Source organism: Lissotriton vulgaris, chromosome 4_2, assembly GCF_964263255.1.
Source record: "Lissotriton vulgaris chromosome 4_2, aLisVul1.2, whole genome shotgun sequence".
Taxonomy (NCBI): Eukaryota; Metazoa; Chordata; class Amphibia; order Caudata; family Salamandridae; genus Lissotriton; species Lissotriton vulgaris.
The window spans coordinates 749,424-775,342 of NC_141692.1; the positions used below are offsets into that span (position 1 = coordinate 749,424).

The window sequence follows — 25,919 nt, forward strand, 5'->3', positions numbered from 1 at the left end:
CTCAGGTAGCAGAGGGTCAAGTGATGGCTTTTTGAAGAGGGGAAGAATCAGCCCCTGCTTCCATGACATTGGAACACATGCCTCGCGAAGCAACTTCATGACCATTAAATTTACCTCTGGATTGATAATATCTGCCACTTCGGACAGAAGAGCCGCACACGGGTCGTAATGGTGATCCCGACTTTAGTGCCGTGAGGATTCTGAGAGAGCTAGGCAGATCAACAGGTCTAAATGTGGAAAAGATGGACGCAGAATCTGCCACCTGCCTCCCTAGCGAGGTGACTATAAGCTTTCCGGAAGTGGTCGAAAAAGTATCTTGTATGCTGATTAATTAATCGCTAAAGAATTTCGCCAAGGTGTTACACCAGGTGTTCGAGGCAGGTGCCACAGAAGCCTGGGCGCTGGGGTCCAAGAAACTCAGCACAATTGCAAACATTTCTTTAAAATTGTTATTGCCCGATCAATGTGTCCAGAGTAATGCTGGCCTGTGGCCACTCCGATAGCCCCATAATAAAGTTTTTGTTTGGCTCTAAGAGCATGTTTGGCAGTGGAACAATAACCGCTGGAACGCCATGCTCTCTTCAATACTTTCCAAGCATGTTTCAAAGTCTTCACTCAGGGGTGAACCAAGGCTTGGAGGTGGACTCTCTCCTCAGCTTTGGCTGACATGGTGCAGAGAGAGTGCAAACCAAGTCAGTAATCTAATGAAAATGCTATAGTGAAACAAAAAGATTGCTTTAGGGAAATGGAACGAAAAGAACACAAATTACACAGAATTAAAAGGAAGAGCAAAGCATCACAGTAATAACAATAATGGAGAAATACTGCAAAGAGTGAAGTGGAAACAAGGAATGATTTCAGGATTGAAAAAGAAAAAGAGAGAATGCATGAGAGGAAAATGAAGAAAGAAAACATTTTGGCTTTTTAATAAAAAAAAACATGTATTCAAAACCTAAGAAGTACTACATGAACAGAAGCAGCAAAAGCCTTCCTTATTTGCATGTAGACATTTTCATGGTGGTAATATCACATAGTGTAGTGAAGTGAAGTGAAGTGAAAAAATACTTATATAGCGCGCTACCACTCCAGGGAGTATCTTGGCGCTTAGATTTCTGAAAAGACAGAAGAGGTGTTATAAGGTGGATGAGAGATACACCTGGCTACGTAGCATATCCTAAAAGCCTCATACATTCAGGGTTGGCCAATGAGTAAATCCAAGTCTTTAGCAGCTTGGGTTCAGTAGTGGCTTGACGTAGACAGGGAGGTGCCTTATTCCAGGCTTTCGCTCCAATGACCGCCATGGATTTGCCTCCTCTTGTTGCCATTTTGAACCTGGGAACATGCAGCAGATTTGCGTTGGAGGACCTAAGTGCTCGGAGAGGTTGATAATGTCTAAAGTATTTACGCAAATAAAGTGGGCCATGATGGTAAAAGGCTCTGTGAGTAATGACGAGCACTTTAAACAGTATGCGCTTGTGTATAGGAAGCCAGTGTAGTGTGTTCAAAGCTGCGGAGGCTGAGGATTTCCTAGGTAGTCTGAGGACCAGTCTGGCAGCTGCGTGTTGTACCATTTGAAGCTTATGCAGGGCAGATTTATTGAGTCCTGCATAGAGGCTGTTGCAATAGTCCAACCTGGAATTTATGAGGGCTACAGCTACCGTGCGTCTGGCACTCAGGGGAAGGAAATCAAAGAACTTTCTCAGGCTTCTGATGATACCGAAACAAGTACCTGCTACTTCCTTAGCCTGCTGATTGAAAGTAAGGGCACTGTTAAATTTTATTCCAAGATTTCGTGCAGCAATGATAGTATTGGGGGGGGGGGTTCTGCTTTTTCGGGCCACCAATCTTGGGGTGTAAAGAAGTTGTTCGGGCCGAAAGGGATGATCTCCGTCTTGGAAGAATTGCATTTTAAGTGGTTAAGAGACATCCAATTGAAGGTTGCTGACAGGCAGTCTTTAAGTACTTGCTCTGCGTTAATGTGATTTTTATCGAGAGTCAGAACAAGTTGAGTGTCGTCAGCATAAGCGACAGTACTGATGTTAAAGGATGTTATTAGTTTAAGTAAGGGGACCATATACAGGTTAAACAGGGTCGGGCTTAGACTAGAGCCCTGAGGAACTCCTGTTTTTATCAGTTTTTCTTCTGAGGAGTGGTCGCCCAGCCTAACAATCTGACGCCTATTTGCAAGGTAGTTTTTAAACCATTCGAACACGGTTCCTGCTTTGCCAGCGTTGGTAAGGAGATGTAAAAGATAGCATGGGATACCGTGTCGAAAGCCGCTGAGAGATCTAAAAGGATCAGAACAGCCAATTTTCCCTGATCCAGAGCGGCACGTATGGTTTCAGTAGATGATAAAAGCGCCGATTCAGTAGAATGGTTTTTCCTGAAACCTGCTTGACATGGATGGAGAATGTCGTTATTTTCAAGGAATGCCATCAGTTGTTTGTTGGCAAAAGTTTCTGTGATTTTGCAGATGGCAGGGAGTAAAGAAATTGGGCGTAAATTAGAGAAGATGGTGGGGTCCTGTAATGACTTTTTCTGTAATGGTTTTACTGTCGCTACCTTCCACTGGGCTGGGATCTCACCTGATTGTAAAGAAGAGTTGATGATAGCATTAATATAGGGGTTAACCTCCTGCGCAATGGATTTTAAAAAAGTAGGGGGACAGGGGTCGGAAGGGGAACCTGATTTAAGTGCAGAGATTCCCTGTAAAGAATCTTCAAGAGTGATATGATTAAATTTTTCCCATCTGGAAAGTTGGGAAGTAGACACTTTCTCAATGTCAGATTCTACTATTAAAGGATGAGGAAAATCCTTAATGAGCGTGTCAATTTTTTGTGTGAAATAGTTGGCTATATTGTCACATAGGGTTTGGGACGGGGGAATGTCATGGGTTGATATTTTAGGTTTCGTAAAGATATTAACAATTTTAAAAATGTCTTTTTGTTTGTTGTTGGCTGCTTCAATTTGAGAAGTGAAATAGTTAGTTAGTAATAGTAATCAGCTAGGAAAGCGTACCACATCTCCATTAAAGCTGCAAAAACTAACTATTTCACTTCTCATATGACACCTCTCTGGCTCCCTATTCAACCCAGAAATGACATTATGATCTATTCAATCAAACACAGTGGGATTTAGTGGGGTTGGTATTCTGAAATCATGTATTTGAAATTGCTTGTGAAATAAAATACATGCCTCAGATTACAAAATTAAACAGGGAAGCCGCGATTTCTCCAGGCTTTCTTGTTTCATTATGTAAAAATCAGTCTCTAAATGGGCATGATTTTGTCTCCCTATTATGTTAAGGCTTTGTTTTTACCTCTTTATGATTTTTTCTGCTATTTTTATAGAGCGCAAACTGAACCGTAAGACATTGGTGCACTTCATATCAGCAATATGTACATTCTTATTTACATTAAATAAGGTCACACTTGTTTTGGCAGGAGAGGTTAAGTGATTTGCTCAGATCCATGGAATATTAGGCAGATGTTGTGACTTGAATAGCCATGGCCGTAAATGTCAGAACAGTGCAGTAGAGCAGATTTCTACAGCATTTGGTGTCTGCTGCTAGGGTCCTGGGTCACACATAGCTGCCAAGGTTTCAGATTGCTTATATGTGATATTTACATAATTTCAGTGTAATTATGAGTAACATTGAACGACTATGAGTGACACTTATCCTCTCTTGAGATTCCAATTTTGAAGCATTGACATTTAAATGCTATTAATCAACTTCCAAAAGATAAAACCCCAGGGCCTGATGGATTTTCTGTTCGTTTTTTTCTCCAATTCAAGCACCTGTTAGTTCCTAAGCTATTCCTTGTTATTATTCATTTTTAGGTCGAGCCTTTCCTTGTTAATATTCATTTTTAGGTCGAGCCTACAGCGCATGCGCTGTCTGCAAGACCTGTTGTGGTCAATAAAGGACTTTATTTCCGCCTTCCTCCTGGCTCCCGCTCCTGACTTGTTCAGTCCAGTGTGGCTCTTATTTGCTGTCACCCTACTGGTTCAGACAGCTATGCTTTATTTCCAATTTTCTTCACAGGAGCATCGGCCAAGTACTGTTTTGTTACGCTTTGATAACTCTTCTGTTTTTTTAGCAGAACTCTTTTCTCTTTTGTGCCCATGATTTTGTGTCATGTTCTCACTCACTCTGTCTCTCCCACAGCATTCCCTTCAGGTTTTAGAATGGTGGATGGTGGTCCAGGCTGCATGTGCGGTGTACGTGAAAGGGTTAGTTGTTTATGGTAAAACATTAGCAGAGACATTTTAGATGGTTTGGCCTTAACAGAAGGGGTACCTTTTATTTTTGTGAGCTCTGCTTGCTTCTAAGAAATGCAGCCTTTTGCGATTTCCCAATCCACATGAGATTGAGGCTACTAATTTGTGCATCGTGGGATACAAATGACGACAGTTGGGAAATGGGCAGTGTTATACTCCTGAATCTGACACCTCGATGCCCATCCGAGAACCATGGCCCCTCTCTAACATGGGGTGATCTGGAGGCACAGGGCGGGGGTTTTCTGCTCAAAATTGTTAACAAATAGATATATGACGTAGGCTGTCACAGCTCACCTAGATTACACAGAGATTGTGTTTCAACCCAAATGACCCCAGAGCTTGTAGAACCTTCATCACCATGCCTTTGTGAAGAGTTTGGAAGTAATGGAAAATGAGGAGAAGGAGGTCACTGAAGGAGTTGAAATCTGTAATGTGAGTGAGTCTACTTTGGCAAAAATTAGCTATTGTACAACACTGAGATTGGGTGCAGCAGCTCTAGTGCTGATGAGGTTCTGTGAATTCTGAACCCGTGGGTTCCATTTTGTGTATGGCAGCCATTTTGTGGTTGCTCTCACATAGGCCGATGACTGTGGCTGAACTAGTCTTTTAGGGACATGAACACCTTAGCTCAAGTTCGTGCTGACTCCTGTTTGACCTGAGTGAACTGACCCTGTTGCCTGAAGCTGACCTTGTTAGGCCAGTTCCTTGCCCAGTAGCTGATCAAGATTGAGGATCAAAGCACAGGATATTGTAGAGTTTGGTATGCACACACACACCCCTTATCCTGCTTCTTATCTGTTTTCTGTTTCTTCTTTTATGGTCTATTTACGATATGGGTTGCGGTCCTTCTTAGTATGGGTTTGTCCGGCTTGTATAAAGAAGAATGTTGGGTTTGTTCAATGATTGATTATGGGCTTGCAAAAGCAAGGACCGCCCCTTATTTTTGTAACCCTGAGCATATATAAGGCCACTGTTCTCTGTACTCCTCAGACTGCCTCATTCAGTTGCTAAGGCTTCTGGGTGACGTAGCCTCACTTATTTAAGTTTAATAAAGATGTATTTTCATATTTCAGTTTCTGTGCTAATTTCTTTTTTCTATTAGTAAGTATTCCCTATGAATGAAGATTACAGTTCTTCAAATGGCGCGGCCAAAGCGGGCTTCATCAGAGATGTGACTATCTACAGGAGTGATCTTGTCAGAGGACTGAAATCTACTGAGGAGGACAGAACAGGATTCTACTAAGGAGGTACTCTGTGCACAGGGATTCTGGAGATTATTTGTTTCTGCAGCCCAGTATATTTCTGATCTTCCTGATTTTGATCCTCCACATGATGTAACTCCTGACTGAGAACCTTTTTGGCGTGAGTATTCTATAAAAGACCGTTAGGTCATGTAGAACTTGACAGTTAGAATTTGGATAACCTTTTGATTAGTAAGAATAAGAAGTACAAGTGGGTCGCTGCTACGACTTTGTTTGGTTTCTTGGTTTTAATTTGGTTATTGCAATTACCAAAGCCGAGGGGTTGGTTTATTGGTTTTGATTTGGGTATTGCAATTACCAAAGCACAGGGGCTCGTATATTTGCGAGTATGCTGTTTTTTGATAACCCCTTGAAGTTTTAAGCTAGATTAGTGAGCTATAAGAGGCCTGGTCTTAGCAAATTTAGGACTGTAACGTTGGAATTTTGGAATTTGTGTTGGCCAACTTTTGATTTGTATAGGTTTGTATATGCAAATTGCAATTTGTGTAGGCAGGTGATGAGGATATATTTCTCCATTTGGTTTAGTTGAACGGTGCATGTACGGAAAGTACCTTAAGCACTACTTTGATTATAATACTTGCGTATTCCGCAGTATTTTTGGCATGCCTGTTTTCAAGCTCACATGGCAAAATGTGTTGCTTTTTTGGAAGGTACCATAGTGTGATGTGAAGTAAATTAGCCTGCCCCCCTAGCGGGAAATATCTAAATAGGTTTAGATTTTCAAACATATTTCTTCCTTGGTGATTTTGTATCCCCAGGGAATTAAAATATGACATAATACAAAACAAGGATCCTTTGTTCTGCGCAATTTCATGAATTAAGATATTCAGAACGACTTTGTTTGGTGTTCTGCTAGCCAAAGCTAGTGAATTGAGTGTATTTTCGCTTCTTGGACATACATCAGTCTGTTGGGCTGTTTTTGCAGTCATTTGGAACACAATTGAGAAGCGTTTCTTGTAAATATGACTTACAACTAGTATTTGCAAATGGTTTGGTTTAAGTACAGTCTGTGGGCTGTCCTTTGTTTTTGTTCTGAGTATTGGTTTGTGGGTTAAATGTGTGTTTAAATGTCTATGTGGCATTTATATTAGTGCAAACTTCTGTAAGTAAATAGCGATGGCGCTATTCACGAAATGCATGGCTAAAGCACGCTGTATTGTGTGTCCTGAGTGTTTTGACCCCTTTCTGTTTATGTCTGAAATGCGCTCAATGTCTGTTCGTGGTTTTTCTTGATGTTTTCAGTCTATTAAGCAAAATGTCTAAATGCTTAAAAACATAAAATTAAAATTCACATTCACTAGAAATGAAAAAGCCTCAAAAATGAAAATGTTGTGTTATTTAGAAAAATAAACTTACAGCATTTTCCTTAGATACATTGCATTAGATATTAACAGGCAAATACAACATCTGAATACATTGGACCTTGCTGTATTGCACACGCATTTTGAAACTTGGAATGTCTTAGTTTTAGTTTTAAATAGACAGCCACCGTGCTTATGTTACAAATATTGAGAGACAAGCTAAATAAACAGGAATATTTATTCAGCCAGGACTTTGCCCTTAGTTGCACGGGTGAATCTTTGCATTTCAGAATGTTGTTTTCAAACGGTTCCAAAACTAAGGTTCATTATTTTGTATTACAGGAAGACATTTCAATTAAGGATTTCCTCTCTTTAAGCATTTTTGTAAGCATATTCTTGGGTCTGTTGCTAAATAAAAATTGTCCTTTTTAGAAGGAAAAAATGTGGCGCCAAATTTTGTCATGTTTAAAGTTAGGCTTCTGTGCTTAGGCTTATAAATGAATGTGTCCTAAAATGGTAGGCAAGAGATGCAGCTTGCTTTCATATGTGGTATTATCAAAAATGATTGGGTTTATTAAAAATAATTATTAATTATGAAAAATAATTATTAAAAATAAGTGCTACAAAATTAGTTTTTGCTATTCATGAAGTTTAACCCCTTGCATGCTCATGACGAGCTCAGCTGGTCATGAGGCACAGTAGAGCTGTGCTTATGACGAGCTGAGCTCATCATGAACAATGGTAAATCAGGGAATGCAGCACAGGAGTTGAAAAGTCAAAGCAGCCAAGGTGTTAATACTCATTCCATGACCTCCTAGCATTATAATTTAATTTAAGTTGTGTTGCACTGTATAATGAGGACATTAGAATATGGAATTTCACTTAGCGCATGTGTGAAAAACGCATTTTTCTCAGGATTTGCATGAGAGATGTCTAATGTCCAATCTCTGCAATTTATAAAGAACATTCTAAGGATGATTAATATGTAACATAATTATAGGATATTTATTTTTGAGTACCCCAAATATCAAAGTCGAATGTGGGTATTTCTGCCATTTAAAATAGCTTTAAAGTGCCTTAGGCTTCAGTAAATGCATACATTTAGGTATAATACAAATTTGCAGGTTGTTCCCATTTGGAGTTTGCTTTAAATGGCTCAGTGAGCCAATGTGCTTGGCGCAGAGCATCCATTTAAGGTTGATGAAATGAATACCATTGCAACAAGCATTTGTTCTAAAACTGGTATGTGTGTTATTAGGTTCACAGTAAATGTTGTTTAATAATTTGAGAATAGAAATAATTTTTTTGGGGCCCTTAAAAAGGAGAAATTATTTTTCAAAATTGAGTGAATTGTTGCAGGAATTAGGAAGGCCTTTTGTCTTTGGCAACTCCACAGTGAGCAGAATCTGGGGGCTAGGAGAGCTGCAGAGGCTGCTCAAGTCGCGGTGAGGTGTTATCTTTAGTTTCCCCTGTAAACAATTGAAGGAGGCTGTCATGTTGACATTTGTGACCTTTTAAATTAGGGCCTTGTCTCTGTGAAATGCAGAATGACCTTGCTAAACAGGCCTCTAAAGGGAGGGTTTCTGGTTTCTCCATAATAACATCAATAAAATTAAATAACTTAATTACAAAGAGAAAATATAAAAAAGGGGTTCTTTGAAAGTCCCAATATCATGTTAAATGCTCTGCAGAACTGATAAATTTGTATTTCTGCTCTAAAAAAATAATGTCTGCTAGTTGCTTTTATTTGACAGAAAATGAAGAACTGCATTAAGTCTTAGACAGAAAATAAGACAATACTTTTTATTGAAATTTTGAAGGCTACATGCCTAAGGAAGAACGATTTGCCAATTAAGAATTATTTTTTACAATGGAGATTGTGGCACAAGGCTAACATGGAGTGTCAGTGAAGGAATTTTACTTTTTGAAAGTTAAAATGGCTTAATGTTGCAAGCTGACTGACAAGATGGTAACATTTAAGTAATGGAAATTTATTTTTGTGTCTGTTTATGTGTATTATATTTTGTCTTCTAGTTAAAAGTCATAATTGATATTTGTTTGTTATGAGAAATGTCTCTCTTTTTATGTTGTGTATTTTTTTTTCTTTCTTTTTTGCTTTTGCTCACAGATCATTCATGGATTGTTCTGGGTGATTTTAAGGCTGACAAGACACATGAGTTTGGTTGGTTGAAAAGAGATGTGTTTTTGCGTAATTTCTTTGAAAATAAATGTTTGTGCATTTTACATATTCTTGCATTTTATCCTTTTATGAATTGTTCCTGCTGGTCCTGTGTGTCAGAAGTGACACACAGTAAGTTGCATTTGACAGCCAAATCTCCACTATCTGGTGATCTGTCTTCAAAAAGGAGGGTGAGGATTTTAAACCTGACAAATTAAGCAGGCCCGCTTATTGTTAGTACATGACCTGGTGTTGCGCGTCACCGCTCATTTATATATGCTATTGTTTTGTCTATGCTTTTTGTGCTTGATATACAGCAAGTATATCTGATGGCTTGACATGTGCGTTTTGTGCATTTTTTATTTTTTTGCATGTTTTTTGTTTTATGTTGCTGCTTCTGATAGCATTACAAGTTTACCTATGTTGTGAAGGGATATACATGACGATGTGTATCCTGCACAACAGTTGGGTAGATTTGCTCTGACACTTAAATGTCACAGATAGACAGACAACATCAGTGTATGTCAAATTTGGCCATAATGGTATTTGAAGAAAAGTAAAATAAAAGAACTATACAGAACCAAAGTGTGTCACTTGCTGTTAGTCACGCTACTCCCCCCCCCCTCCCTTAAGGAACAGGCAGCCCTAAATGTATGTATCCTGATTGGACGTAAGGATAAATTATAGATTTGTGACTCTTGTATATGGTGACCTAATTTCTATATTACATTAGTCAGTTTTGTTCTGCTTCCTAAGTAGTGTATGGCTTTGTACGATAAAGGAAACAAGGTTTCATTTTTCCCTGAAGAAAGATTACCGTATATGGTGTAGCGGCAGAGCTAACATTTGTGAACTATTTTAGATTTTTTGTTCACCCAAGTAATTTCTTGTTCTTTCTATAGATTTTTCTTTTGTCACTTCCTCCCTGACCGATGTCGCATTGTGCCTAGTTATTGGGGATTTTAGCTGTGTCCTAGTTCCATTTCTCTTTTCCATATTCCTTTCACCAGTTAGCCCTTTTATTATTTTTGTATTGTTCAGGTTCACACTTCCAGATTGCAGTAATGTACTAGGAACCCCCATATTATGTATAATTCCCTTTTGTATGACCAGACTGGTTTTTAAGAATTTTCTTTAGACCTACTTTGATGTTTTCCAGTCTGACTGTCAGGGTAGTGATGGACTGGTTAACTGACTCAATACTATGGTAAGATACATTTTCCACCGCAATAGGAGACACCTTACGTTTGTTTTTTAATATGACAAATTCAATGCCTATTCTAATTTGGTTTTTAGTTCCTTTTTTTCTGCTGCTTTAATTTTTGGTGGATTAGATGTGTTCCAAATCATGGAAATACCAGGAGTCTCTAGTTCTTGTCTTTTGTTTCCACATTATCTACCATTAGATGGTAGAGGATATGCTCTCACATGGAAACCCAATTAAAGAGGCTAGAGGCACTGTTTTGCCTACTGCCTTTGTCTTTCTATTGCCTTTGAGAATGACAGTGTAATTTAGATCACAATAGCCCCATGGCGTATAGCCACTTCTTTGAAGATTGCAGGCCACCTGTTTGCAGTCCCTTTGTTAAATGAACTGTTTTTGTACTTAATTGAAGGAAACTAACAACTGTGTCACATTTCCTACGTCACTAGGTTCTGCGGGATTAAGTCATAATAACCTGCGGAACTCGCCCACAATCCCATTACTGACAGCTAACAGATGAAAAGTCTCAGCACCCAGAAAGTAGCAAGGTTGGATAGTGATCGCCAGCACGCCATCCATGGTATCTTCAAAGCATCGAACTTGCTCCATCAGACGGCATTGGACATCACAGAACAAGAATTTCAGTGCAAAAGAGCAAAAGAGAAGGATTATTGTTGTTTTGAGGCTTCAGTTTTTCACCTGTCATGTGCTGGTCCCCTCTGACAGTGTGCAGTCCCTTGAGCCCCTTGGCCTGACTTTTGGCCACACACCCCATTTTCATGTGCTCCAACGGAAGTGCAGTGCACCGTAGCATTCGAGATTGGCAAAAGGAATTACATTATGGTGCCCATGAAAGAGCAGCCTGAGCATTCTCTGACACCGAGTAATGAGTGTTGGAGCCTGAGAATGTAGACCCGGATCTGCATAAAGTGATCTGTGCCCTTGATCAATGGAGAGCACACTATCTGTAGTGCCTGCCGCAGAGGAGAGATATTGGTGCACTCCCTTGAGACATTGAGACTTTCGAATGAGCTACATGAAAGGCCTAAATGAAGAGGCCAATGCGGAAGAAAACAACAAAAGAAGATTTGATGGACAATAGAAGCCTGCCAGAGAGGCACTCTCGTGCGATTGCATGAAATGGGTTTTAGGAGACTGATTCTTATTGTTTTGCTGGCATTGTTTTAAAGTAGTATTCTGTTTAGAATAAAGTCTATTCTATGTAGAAGAGTATCCCCTTTTCACCTCAGAGCATTAATGAGGATCACCACTGTTTCACCTGAACATATAATAAGTTACTGAAATGCATAGGAGCCATAAAAATGTTACTAGATAATTTTAGGATTTGCTTTCTGCTTAGGGTTGTGAAAAATGATAAGTTTGTTTGCCCATACTTTACCTGAACATGAACTGGTTAGGAGGTCGGAGTTTACTAATAATTCCTTTGTACAGCTTCAGCATCAACACCAGTTAGTAATGAACACCACTTATTGTTGGGTGTGTGGTCGTATGCCACATACTACAGATAGAGGTATTCCTTATTTGGTTCTGCCATTTAGTTACAATGGGTCTGTATAGGCATATCAGATGATGTTTATTTATGCCAACGCAGTCTATCCCTTGCGTTCCATGAAAGATAACTCGAGTAATAATGCCTTAGTGAAGGGAATAACTGATAATATTGATATTGATTCAGACACAGACTGAGTGATTGCCTATGTAAGGGCAAAAGGAGGGTCTGAGGTTCTGTGAATTCTGAACCCGTGGGTTCCATTTTGTGTATGGCAGCCATTTTGTTGTTGCCCTCATATAGGCCGATGACTGTGGCTGAACTAGTCTTTTAAGGACATGAACACCTTACCTCGAGTTCGTGCTGACTCCTGTTTGACCTGAGTGAACTGACCCTGTTGCCTGAAGCTGACCTTGTTAGGCCAGTTCCTTGCCCAGTAGCTGATCAAGATTGAGGATCAAAGCACAGGACATTTTAGAGTTTGGTATGCACACACACACCCCTTATCCTGCTTCTTATCTGTTTTCTGTTTCTTCTTTTATGGTCTATTTACGATATGGGTTGCGGTCCTTCTTATTATGGGTTTGTCCAGCTTGTCTAAAGAAGAATGTTGGGTTTGTTCAATGATTGATTATGGGCTTGCAAAAGCAAGGACTGCCCCTTACTTTATTGCTGAGTTTTATAACCCTGAGCATATATAAGGCCTCTGTTCTATGTACTCCTCAGACTACCTTATTCAGTTGCTAAGGCTTCTGGGTGACATAGCCTCACTTATTTAAGTTTAATAAAGATGTGTTTTCATATTTCAGCTTCTATGCCAAGTTCTTTTTTCTATTAGTAAGTATTCCCTGAGAATGAAGATTACAGTTCTTCCATGAGTAGTATTTAATATATAACTTCAGCTGGCAACATGGCTAATTGTGTTGTATGGCCAACACTGAAACATGCAGCGTTCTATATGTCACAGGTTCGGGTCACAGCAAGGCTCTGTTAGCCTACCATCCTTCTAAGGTTGGCAAAAAGATTACCTTTAATTACATAATAATAACACCTATTATTTGTAGAGTGTAGACATGGAAGACGTGTGGCAGGTGCATTATACATCATAAAAATAACATGTTTTATTATTAAACTCTTAACATTTATTTGTGAGAAAGCAGTGTATTATGAGTTTTTCTGCAAAGTACATCCTTGGAGATTTGATCTGATCATAAGAGTTATTTTTGAAGCAGACTGTCACATATGATTTGTTTTTAGGTCACGCCTACAGTGCAGGCGCTGTCTGCAAGAACTGCTGTGGTCAATAAAGGACTTTACTCCGGCCACAATGGTGGTCCAGTGAATGGTGGGTACGAGTGCAACAAATGTGTTAAGGGTTGCAGTGTCGTGAAACATCCCAAACTCTGATGTTAGGAAGTTCTTCAAAGCTCACCCGCTCACATATTTCATCAGCTAGAATCAGCCTCACATACAATAGTTTGTTATATTAATGCCTTAACTTATCTTGACATAACCCTGCTATTGTGACATGGTTTCAATTATTTTGGTCAAAGCGTGCTGTACAAATGTTCAGATGAATAAATAAAATAATTCAGTGAGTAAAGAGATTTCACACCTGTCAGACTTTATCAGGGAAACCGTAGTAAGGGCCTATGGGGCATATTACCAACAAGTAGCGATATTTATCGCTAAATAGGCTTAGCAACTATTTTTTTATCGCTGAACTTTGCCGGAATTTATCGCTGAGATAACGTGCTATTAGCAACGTTTATCTCCAAAGCAATACATTCTCCGGCGATGGCGGCAAAATGCGTGAATATCACTAAGAATACAGCAATATTCACGCATTATTGACAAAATGCTCTTAGCCATGTTATCCACCTCCCATTTGATAACATGGCTAAGAACTTGAGTGGGTCAGTACTGTACATTCAGATTACAGGATCGAGTGCTCTCTTTTGCTTCAAGAACTCTTTTCCTTCACCCAGTTATAAGGAGCGCTGCTTCATGCCATAGTCGCTTTTTAAAGTGGCAGACATTAGTGGCCCTCAAGCAAATTTCACCAGCACGGTTCATCATTTTTAGATGTGCTTGGTGTGGATGTTGCAGAAGTGGCTGTAACATTTTGGGCCAGATGCATTCATAAACCAGTTTGCAATTTCCTAATCCTTGCAATTCACAAATTAGAAAAACACAAAATACTTTCTGCTGTTCCTATTGGATCGCAAATTACTTCCCTCATGCGACCCCCTGGGAATAGCAAATATCCCGGGGGTGGTGGCCTGCTGGGGTCAGTAGACCACCATGTCGTTATTGCTTTCAAATAAAGCAATCTTTTAATGGACGTTTTACAAAACAGAAAATGAAAACTATCTTTAAATTGTTTAAGAGCAGGCAGTGGTCTGTGGGATCACTGTTTGCTCTTCGAAAATGCTTTTACAAACATCCACAAAGGGGAAAGGGTCCCCTGGGGACTCCTTCTCATTTGCGAATGGGTTACCACCTACATTTAGTAGGTGGTAATATACAAATGTTTTGTGACCGCATTTCGGTTGCAAAACATTCATGCATACTGATGGAGGAAGGGACGCCCTAAACACGCCCCTTCCCAATAGCGAATTGTAAACCCATTTTGCAATAAGGTAACAGGTTACTAATTTGCAAAATAGGGTTTGCTGCATCTCAAGAGCATTTTTTGGCGTTCGCAAACAGCAGAGTCTGCTAATCAGCCATTTGCGAAAGCAAAAAATTCTTTATGCATCTGGTCCTTAGTGCCTTCTGTCCTGTTTGGTGTGATGTTTGGATGTTCTTACAGGTCCACTAGCAGCAATTTGATTATACGATGCACATGTGATGTTTCACCATTTTGTGAAATTCGTATTTCAGTTTGATGTTCTGGTAAAATCTCAGCCACACAGGATAGTTAGGCATCATTGCTGAGGGAGTGTATAACTCAATGCAGCTTTATTAGCCATACCTTTCTTAGTGAGTTTCTTCTGTAAACCAAGCAGTGTCCAGAGCAATAAGGGTGTTACCAGTCAACCTGTTAGTTCAAGATGGTGTTAATGTTAAATATGCTCCAATTTTCCTATAAAGTGTAAAAATTGATACATAAGGTTCGATAAAACAGAAATGTGGTTTCTCTCTAATTCATCCGAATACTAATATCGAACTAGACATTGAACTTTTGATTATAGCGTAATTTGGGAAAGGAATAAAATTCTAGTCCTTTTTTCATTTTACTATATAAGTACAGTTGAGTTTATTGATTAGTCTCCTCTATTGGACTATATGGAAATCTCTATGTATTAGAGGGAAACAACAATTCTGTCTTATCAAACCATATGTAACAATGTGTACACTTGGTTCACTGGAAAATATATATATAATAATGGACTACTTGTTTTCAAACAATGAAAATATTTTTCTTCTGTACTCCGTGTGGGTTATCTTTATGTAATTCGTCTTTGTTTCACTCGTTTTGCGCACTTTGTTTGTTATATTTATTACTGCAGCTATTTAACTAACTAGAGATTACATATTTGGTGGTCTATACTGTGAAGGATAGAGATATTAGTCGAACAGAAATAGTGAGGTAATTATGGCTCTGATTATTTTGGAATTTGTAACGATGTTCAACGATACTTTGGTTAAGTACTCCTTTTATATCTTTTAGGTACTGTCCCGCGGTTGCGTTATTAGGAGTTTATGACTTGATTTGGGCTTTTTGACATTGACTGCTTATTTTCCAGATCAGGTGAAAAGATACTTACGTTAATTTTAAAAGCTTATTTTGCTCTTGGGCAGCCACATCTTTTCGTGATCTATCATAATACACTTGGCACTCTAATTTGTATTCCCTCCGAATGGTTTATTACTTTGTTTTCTTGGTGACGGTGCACCTTTATTCATCTTTGCGTTTCTGTTTTAACTTTAAAAATTGTTTGAAGCATCTTCCCTTTGTTTTTCTTAAAACTATGTTATGTCTACATTTAGATCTTATGAAGTAATTACGTTCCTTTTGGGTTTTGGAGCCCTGAAGAAGTCATTTGTGCTTACTGCACGACAAAACACATGTTGGCTGCATTTTGATTTTGTGAATTGCAGATTGTTGTTTATATGAACTGAAAATCAAGCTGCACCTAGAAAAGAATTACTAGAAATTGACAATTAGAGTTGTAAAGACTGAATAAATTCATAGACATTAAATCTCAAACGAATGGAACAGTAGCATGTGAACTAATGATATTGTATTTACTATTGATAATACAATAGTGTGCTCAAGGTAGACATTTTGATTGCTTTTTACTCTTCTTTTGAGGGTATTTACAAGATTGAAGTGGTAACCAATCTTTTCTCCTTTGCGAGTTTTGTATTTTACCCGAGATAAGAGTTGAGCACCTGGTTACCAGTAGTGATTTTTTTAATGCTAACTATTATTATTATCATTAATATCATAATGCCTAATTTATACCTTGCCTGAAGATTCAATGGAGATGTACAATGAGCTTGACTTGGTAGCTGGATATAGATACCATTTTAGATCGTCGAGATTGGGCAGCACATGCGCTGCTGTTTGAGCCCTGCAGTAGTCAAGTAAGCACTTAAAGCCCTGCCCACGCCCCGCCCATATTTGTCATTGGCTTGTGTCTTTGTCCTTTGTAAATGCTGGCTTCTGATTCATTAATAGTCTTGCTTGTTAGTACTTCCTTAGGAACACCTCATCTTCATTTGTAACCTCCAATGAGGACAGGTCCTTTTAAGTTGGTTGTTACACGGTACATCCAACTTACTCTGTAAGCACTACTTTCTGTAATACGTTTCTCCTACTGCAGGCACGACATCCTGTCCTGCAACATTCAGCGCGCCATGTGCACTTTCACTTTCTAAGAAACCCCGGGCAATGGCGGGTGCGTCTTTAAAATAGGTCTCGCACTCCGAAGAGTTTGACCTATTGGCATAATAAATGACATTGCCATTTATTTTTGTGTTAAATATGAAAACAAATAAATAAAAAGCATTGTCAGTTACAATTCCAAAAGCATAAACTCTCGCAAAATAGAGAGCTATTGCATTGCAAATGCTTGCTTAAATGTGGGAAGGACACATGGCTCTTTTACTCAGGCCAGGCTCTGTTTAATTCCAAAGAAATATAAAGATCCCTTTCAATAGTTGAAAATGCATGTTGTGCTTTGGCATGCACAATGTAACAGGCACCTGCCACCTTGTGAATGCCAAAGTAGGGGGGTACTATGGGTACCCCCCAGGTGCAGCCTCCCACCCCCCCCCAGGGCCCGCAACAGGCCCCCAAAGTAAACACTAAGTGCCTTTCCATGGCGGAGTCTCCAACATGGAAAGGCATTTCTCTGCACACATCATAATATGGATGGCGGTACCTGCAAGGCACCACCACAATATTATGGGCCTTTTCCACCCAATAGGCAATCGTGAAGATTACCTACTGGAAGAAAAGCGGAGGATGGTCTTCCGTCCGCCGCAGTACCCCCCACCATGCTAATGTGGCAGGGGTAAATGGCCGTCCGGCGGGGTGTTTTGGCGGGTGGATCGCCACCGCCTGACCGGCCGCCAAAAGACCGCCCACCATGCTAATGGGCCCCTAATTGTGTAGGTATCCTATATTCAAACAATATAAAAAAACATTAAAATCAACAATAATGAAATCATTACTAAAAATGTATCTTTGATAGAAGGGTGGGCTCCTCTATTTTTGTCTTGGTGAAGTAGATTAGCAACAAATAAAATGATGCTGTCACATATAGCTAATTTCTACTTGTTAATGCTACCAATTACCCTTCCACTCTATTTCTTTAAAACAATTAACTATTCTTTGACCAAATTCTTGTGGAACAATGTAAGCCTCGAACTCCACTAGCCTGTCTTCAACAATCCAAAGACAATGGAGGGGTTAACTTTCTTAATCTTAGGCAATATCATTTTGCCTTTACACAAAAACTCATTTGGACTTCCCTCCTGCTGTATCCTCATGAAGTATTAGCAGTTTGGGTTCAACTTGAATGTGCTCCATGTACACCATTTTTTTCATTGAAGTGGTTCACATCTCTTAGCCCCCATAGAGCTTTTTCCTTACCTATTTTATAGCCATTGCTAAACCTTTAATTACCTCTCCTAGTTCAGGTTTTGACATTATTTCACAAACTCCTATTTGGTATAATAAGCACTGTTAGACCTGGCACCATTGGCGTGGGTGTCCCTTCCATTTTTGCTGTTGACTCATGTGTTTTTTTCTGGTGCTAGATGCTTTGGGTACTGTGCCACTACTGTCCAGTGCCACAGTCCAAGTGCTCCCTATTGTAAATTGATGCATTGATTAGTGGTTCCATGATTGGATATTTGGTTTACTTGTCAGACCCTAGTACAGTGCACTAAGTGTGCCAGGGGCTTGTAAACCAAATTCTGCTAGTGGGCTTGCAGCACTGGCTGTGCCACCCACAGAAGCAACCTTGAAAAATGTGTCTAAGGTCTGCCATTGCAGAGCCTGCGTGCTGTCTGGTATTGTCATGCTGACTGGGCTTCATCCTGGACTCCTCCCTCTCCATGACCAGGCAAGTCAACAACGTCTCCTCAGCGTGCTTCAACATCCTACGCATGCTACGGAAGATCTTCTGGTGGATCCCCACCGAGACCAGGAAGACCGTCACCCAGGCCCTCGTCACCAGCTGACTGGACTACGGCAACGCCCTCTACGCCGGTACCACCGCCAAGCTCCAGAAGAAACTCCAGCGGATCCAGAACGCCTCAGCCAGACTCATCCTCGACATCCCACGAACCAGCCACATCTCCTGACATCTGAGAGACCTTCACTGGCTCCCCATCAACAAAAGAATCACCTTCCGCCTCCTCACCCACGCACACAAAGCCCTACACGACCAAGGCCCGAGCTACCTCAACAGCCAGATCAACTTCTACGCTCCCAAGCGCCACCTCCGATCAGCCAACCACGCCCTCGCCGCCGTCCCCCGCATACGAAGAGCGACTACAGGAGGAAGGTCCTTCTCCTACCTGGCCGCCAAGACCTGGAACTCCCTCCCGACCGACCTGCGCCTGACCCAAGACCACCTCTCCTTCAGGAAGAAGCTGAAGACCTGGCTGTTCGAGCAGTAGCGGCTCCCTCCCCCCCCCTCCCCCAGCACCTTGAGACCCTACGGGTATGTAGCGCGCTCTATAAGTGTCATTGATTGATTGACTGGGCAAGGGCACCCACCCACTTGCCAGTCCCTAAACCTTCCCTTTTCTTCATATTAGTCACCCCTATGGTAGGCCAAGGGAAGGGTGCATTGTAAGTATAAGGTTGGACATGCCCTGATGCATGTGGCATGTCCTAATAGTGAATTACAGCCATTTTAGTTTTTCACTATTGCAAGGCTAACTGTTCTCCATAGGCCAGAATGGGCTGGTAGAATTATTACATTCTATAATCCTAATAGACTCAGAGAACATCGTAGAAATTTGAGTTTAGTGTGCATCTTTTATTAAAGTTCATTTTAATATTCTGTGTTTGCAAATACCACTTTTAGAAAGTAGGTATTTGCTTACCTAACCATTTCAGCCTGCCTCTGCTAGGTTGTGTATTCCTTTGTCTGGTTGTGCGAGTGACAGGGCTGGAGGATTCCAGGAGACAGGCTGGAGCAGCCCAGTGGTGAATAGGGAGATCTGCATCTAGATGGGAGGGAGGAGCTGCACCAGGGACCTGAATAGGGCTGGGCCTTACCTCTACAATGCCGGCTCCACCCCCTGTGCTATGGCTCATGTCTCTGCCCTGCACACTGAAAGAAGAGAAGGAAGACTGTCAACAAAGTGCTCCAGGACTGTACTTGCCTTCCACAATGCTGGCTCCACCTCCTGTTGGGCATCTGATGTTTATGCTCACCTTGAATTATACCCAACAGACAAAAAAGGTCGCAGCCACCTGCTTTGGGATTTTGCGAAATCTCAGGCCAATTCTAAAGTTCTTTGACCCAAAAACCCGGCAGATAGTGGTTCAGTCTGCCATCCTTTCTCGGCTGGACTACGCGAGTTCCCTGCTCCTCGGAGCAAATCTGGCGGAGAAAACAAGGCTGCAACGCGTCCAAAATGCGGCAGCCAGAGCGCTGACCGGTATCCCCCGGCACCAGTCAGTGGCAAGCACCTTAATTAAACTGCACTGGCTCCCGGATGGAAAAGAGGATCCACTTCAAGACCTTATGCATGGCGTTTACAATTTTGAAAACTGCATCTCTGCCCATGCTTACTCCCCTTCTATCACCTTACTTACCCAGACGCACCCTCCGCTCAGAAGGCCAGAACTTGGCAAATGTCCCCCGCATTAAGCTAGCCCGGATGGGTGGTCGCTCCTTCCGTTATCTTGCGGCCAAGCTTTGGAATGCCTTACCTCCCCCGATCCGTGGCCTGAACGATCTTCTATCTTTCAGAAAGGCATTGAAAACCCACCTCTTCTGCTAAGCTGGTATTGTTATGTTCATTGCAAGTTCCATCTGCAGCTACACCTTTTGTCTTTAAAGCGCTGGGACACCCCTTTGCTGGGGCAGCCGAGCGCTATATAAGCTCTTTTAACATAACATAACATAACATAACATAACATAATATAACATGCCAAGCACTATGAAAGGAAAGGAGAAGTCTGGTAAACAGAGTGCTTCAGAACTGTTTTGGACTAGGCAAAGGCCCGTCTCCCCTAAGAAAACAAAGGATTTGGGGGTATAAGTATTGGGACCCTGATCACAAGAAATTAGATCACCTTCTGGAACTGACAAGACGAAACCTCTGCTGAGGAGAAGGAGCCTGAAGAAAGTGAGGAGAGACTATTCCCAAGCTGAAGTGCTGCTTGGGGGATTGGCCTGCAGTGGTTGCCTGACCGCCAAAGAGAGGAACTTTACTTTTAACTTGTGAAAAGATCTCTAAGGGCTTGCAAGAGAGCTTGCCCCCGAACCCAAGTCCCAGGACCAGTGGACTTTACCAGCCTTTGTGAATTGCTGCTGGAAACACTGTTTCAGTGGCTACAGAGGCAGAAAGCTGTGACTGACTCTCACGACCGGCCCAGTGTCCTGTAGGCACCGCACCAAGCAACGTTTGCCTCGAACAACACAAGTTCTGCGCTCACCAACTCCGTCTCGATGCCGTCAACGAGCCATAGCCTGCACCCTCACTGGAAGGACACTGCGACGTGCAACGCCTCGCTACACCGATTGGTACTGGTCTGACCGACGCGGTCACTGCTGCTGACTTCGGGTCCAGTGATCGTACCGGAGGTGGGCACCGCCTTGCACGCTTCGCGACAAACCGCTATCCGGACTGACCGATGCCAGCTCCCGAACTCCGGCTCGGCAGTCGCACTGCAAGCACTGCAACGAAGCACTGTTTCACCCTGCAACGCAAGCCTTGGATCCATCGACTCTGTCAATGGGCCGCTGCCTACACCGCATCGAGGGACAATGCGTCCTGCAACACTTCCTTTCTGCACCGCGATGAACACCGGAACCGGCTCACACATCCGTGCTGGCCGCCTCAAGGAAAAGGTACCACTCAGTGGATTTACAGGATTCTGTGGATTCAAACTGTACCACATTATTATGGATCTACAAGATTTAGCATATATTTTGCAGATTTCACAAGAATGTTTCTAGCTGAAAGGGATGGACACGACACTGCCATAGAAAGTGCTGCATAATTCTTATCTTTCTTGCCTCATGATTTAGATAACCTAATCACATATTCTAGATAGCCTTACTGGAAAATCATTGTAGCCTTAGAATGGTGTAGGTGTGCAGAGTGGTTGGTGGATATAAGTATCATGAAAAAACACATATTTCACAGTGCACTTGGAAACATTCACAATATTTCATGGCTCCCTTGAAGTATTAATTTTTATCCAACTTCATTTGTGCAATGAAAACAAGAAAACATGTTTGTGTGTCGAAAAGAGAGGCAGCAAAATATCTCATGTCTCCATTTAATAATTGTGCGCTCTCTGTTTCAACTGTAAAGCCCTCAAGAGTCTGTCCCGCGCAGTACATTATAAAAAAAGTCATCACAGAACCTCTAATTCATACAATACCTGCAGCCATTTCGTCACTTTTGCTGCTTTCGTGTATGCAGCTTTCCTCTTGCCTTTAATTCTATAAAATAATTTGAAAATGTCACTGTAAATAATATAAATGCCACATATAACACTAAAATATTCTCAATATGAATTACATTTTAACCGCTACAATTTTATCCCAAGACAATGAGGAAAGCAAAAAATAATCTACCATCAAAACTAATATATGTGTGCGTGCATGTGTGTAAGTCCTAAAAACAAAATAAAGAACTACATTACATTTGAAATATCTCCCATTCTAGGCTAGATTCAAAATCCTATTAATTTAAAGCATAACAAAATGTAAATATTATGTAAAGACAATTTCCCTAAGTAAGTCTCAAATTCCTCAGATATTGTACATACAAAAGTCAGAAATTAGATTGGAAAATACAGGGATATTACTTCTCAAATTTACAACATGTATTAGACACATTGGGGAATATGTACAAGCCCCTATCACCACGTGAATGTCACTTTTTGTGATGTTCCCGTGCAATAGGGACCTTGCCTTATGCACAAGGCAGCGTTAAGCCACGTGCCTTGTACGTAAGGCACCCATTCATGTGAAAGGGGCGTGCAGTGTGTGTTGCAGTGGGCGTACCACCACAACACCCATTGTATTTGACGCTGCCCCTTATGTACAAGGTGGTGTAAATTGGAGGCAATGTCAAAATTAAGACCTAGAAAACCCTGGTCCTAATTGGGGAATCAAAGAGAAATCCATTATTTCTCCTTGTTTTTGCTTTTTCCATGTGTGCTGCCTTGTGCAGCATGCATGGAAAAAGCAAAATGCCAGTGTGTGTTTATGTACAGGAAGGTGTCCCTACCTGTAAATAAACAAACCTTTTAAAAAAAATGCAAAAGCAGCACACATGAAAGTGAGAGAATTGCATTTTAGGATTGTTTATGTGCAGGAAGGGACACCTTCCTACACATAAAAAATCCTCCCCTGCACGCAGAGACCCTTGCACTATGGTGCAAGGGGCCGGCGTTGGCCCTAAGTTGTTAAACTTAGCACCATCGCAGAGGGAACTGCAAGGCTGCACCACATTCTTATACATATGGTGCAGCCTTGCGTTTCCGAAGGAGGCTATCAACATGCTCCTCCACTTCATTGTACTTATCTTCATTTGTCTCATAAAGATACACAACAAATAACATGTTATAATTAGATTTTTTTTAAAACAATTGCAGAATATCTTTTGCTAATCCTCACTCAGTTAACTCAATGTTTCCATCCACAGCCTGTCTCGATCTCCCAATAAGCTACAGACTATTATACGCCATTGATTTTGTAAAAGTCCGACTTTGTAGTCTATTGTTCTCGACATATAATTAATTCTATATCTAAAAACACTTTTTTAATAGCACTATATTGGAGTGCCAGTCTGGTGTGTAAATTGTTATCATTAAGAGCAAAAAACTGATGAACCGCAGGAAGAAACTGGCCAGTAAGCCAGAACAGGCCAGAAAAGCCACAAACAAGGACCGGAAACCGAGCCCAGGAAAACAGAAGGCTACAGCCACAACAAGGAGGCATACAACCAGAGAAACCGGAAACAGAGCAAGCAGGGCAAAACAAAAGATCCCAACTCAACAGGACACGGCAAAGAGAAACCATCAGACAAAAGCCGACAGGCCCATCACTACCAGTAAGGCACATAGGACCCGGCAGCAGCACAGACTGATCAAACCCCAACCACACCAGAGAAAGCAAAGGAAAGAGGGCAAGCCCGGCCAACGGGGTGCAGGCACAACCACCCAGACCAAACCAGGGGCATCATTAGGATGGAGGTCAGGCTTTGTCCGCCCACCATCCTGACGGAAAATGGGACCGCCCGCCATATGTGCGGTGGTCCCATGGGTGAGGTTAGGATACGCCCACCACACTGGCGGGCGCATCATGCATTTTTAACATTGCGGTGGTCATGTTGTGCATTTGCATGCACAATGTGGTAGGCACCATGCAGTGCCTGCTGCATTGTGCATGCAAATGCAGGGGGTACCATAGGTACCCCCATCTGCACCCCCCACCCCGCAACGGGCCCCCAATTGTGAACTCCACATGCCTTTCCATCATTGAAAGGCTGCTCTCTGCCTGCATACTTATTAGTACTGCATACTAATATGGATGGTGGTATCCATATTAAACCCTTTTCCGCCCGGATTACTAGTCGACCGGGGCGAAAAAGCGGCGGGCGGTCTTTCCGTCCGCCAGGGTCCCACCGCCATACTAATATGGCGGGAGTAAATGGGTGGTGGGAGGGGTAGGATGTAGGTTGGATTGCCACCGCCATACGGGCGGTGGCTATTTACCCTACATCCTAATGGACCCCTAGGAAGGAGGGAAGCAATGGCCAGGCAGCGATCCCCACCCCAACCAAAATGATCCGGTCCCCAGAGAGCCCAGAGGATAAATCCCCTGAAACCCCGCAGAGGAGACCCAGGCCTCAGGAAAGAATGGCCAGCACAACCAGGTCCACCAAAGGACAACAACCAAGCACCCAGCTCAGAAGGTGGAGCAGCAGCGGTAGCCCAGGAGCAGGCCAAGAGCCAGGAAAAGCCAATGGACCCACAAAAAGCCAGGGAAAATAGGGAAAATAGGAACACAACCCCAGGAAGGCAGCTCAGGTAGGCAGGAACAGCTGAAAAAAACACATTGTGTACCGCACCGCCGACCAGAAACACACCAGGCCCGACCCCACCCAATTCCAGAGAGGAAACAAGAGCAGTAGTCGGCAGGGACGAAATGGCTGCAGACCAAGACAACAGCAGGAAGCCAGGGCCAAAGCCAAGCAACCTTCCGAAGCAGGAGGACCATGGCCCAACCTGCACCCGGAAGAAGCCCACGCGGAAACAGGCCGAAGCACAGGGCAGGAAGGCCAACAGAGAACCCCAGTAAACAACCGCTGGACCACATAGCAGGGTGGCAGAAAACAAATAGACGCAACCGCCAAAGCGGAAACCGGAGGAAGCAGAGAAACCAGAGGCACAAGCAGCACAAGAACCCGGACAACCAGAAGCAAAACAATCAACAAAGGACAGCACTCTGACAGGGGGTGGTAGGAGGTACACCAAACAACAGACACACACACTGGGAACAGAACCCGGGGAGCAAGGGAAGATGGGAGCTGGCCAGGACACCAGCACCAGGAAAGGACAGGGGACGGCAGGCAAAACACTCCCCGGAGCTGGCACTGAAGCCACAGCCCCACCAGCAAAACCAAGGAGGCACAGCCGGAGGCCTCATTAAACCAGCAGCAAGCCGGCAGACCAGGAGCGACCAGAGACAACTTCAGACACGCCAACCTAGATGCACAAAACAGCAGGGCCCCACACAGGCCCAGACAAGGCCAGACTCAGCCCTGCGGCCAACAGGGTGGTAGGGCTGCCAGCCACAAGAAGAGCCAATGAAGGAGGAGCACCAGTGCAATGTCGGAAACCTGAAGCCCAACATCAGAAAAAGAAAACCCAGCAGAAACAGGCAGAAAAGCGTGGGCACCCAACCAGAGGCAAACCGAGCCCCGGAAGAGAACAGTCGGCAGGAGCAGGCCCAGAAGGGCACACAAGGGCATGGCCAGAACCACCGGGTGCCACGCCAGGATATCCAGAGAGCGCACAGGCAAGGACGCAGGGCCAGTGAAGGCAAGCAGCAGGTGACGAAAATCCCAGAGGAGCAAGAAAGCCCAAACAGCCCCCCCACATAGGCACCAGCCAGGCCCGACACCCCCAAAAGAAGGAAACCAGACAATACCAGGAGCCCCAGGGAGCAACTTCACTAGGAGCCCAGGGAGACCCCAACACGGAGAACTGCAGAGAAGAGACGAAACCAGATGCCAATGCCCAGGACACAGCACCTGCGAAAGACAGCCCAGCCCAAACAGCAGCGGCACGAAACTCGGACACCCAGGAACCAACAGAAAAAGTAATCCAACAGGTGAACCACCACAAGGAATGCACCCCAGGGGGAAAATGGGAAAAAGAACAATGCCCCCACCCCAGCCCAAGGTGCGCCACCACACCACGGGAGGAGGAAAACCATCCCGGGTGCCAGGCACACTG

The 25,919-nt window shown here is 42.6% G+C and overlaps 1 protein-coding gene across 1 annotated transcript in view; it reads right to left on the bottom strand.

The window, feature by feature from the left end:
- The window catches only part of LOC147718085 (GTPase IMAP family member 9-like), a 39,344-nt gene that overhangs the window by 3,592 nt on the left and 9,833 nt on the right, over positions 1-25,919 (bottom strand). The window contains exon 2 of the mRNA XM_086919182.1: positions 21,831-21,891. Within this exon, the coding sequence (XP_086775308.1) occupies positions 21,831-21,840 (10 nt within the window). The 5' untranslated portion in view covers positions 21,841-21,891. The remainder of the gene's footprint in view (positions 1-21,830; positions 21,892-25,919) is intronic.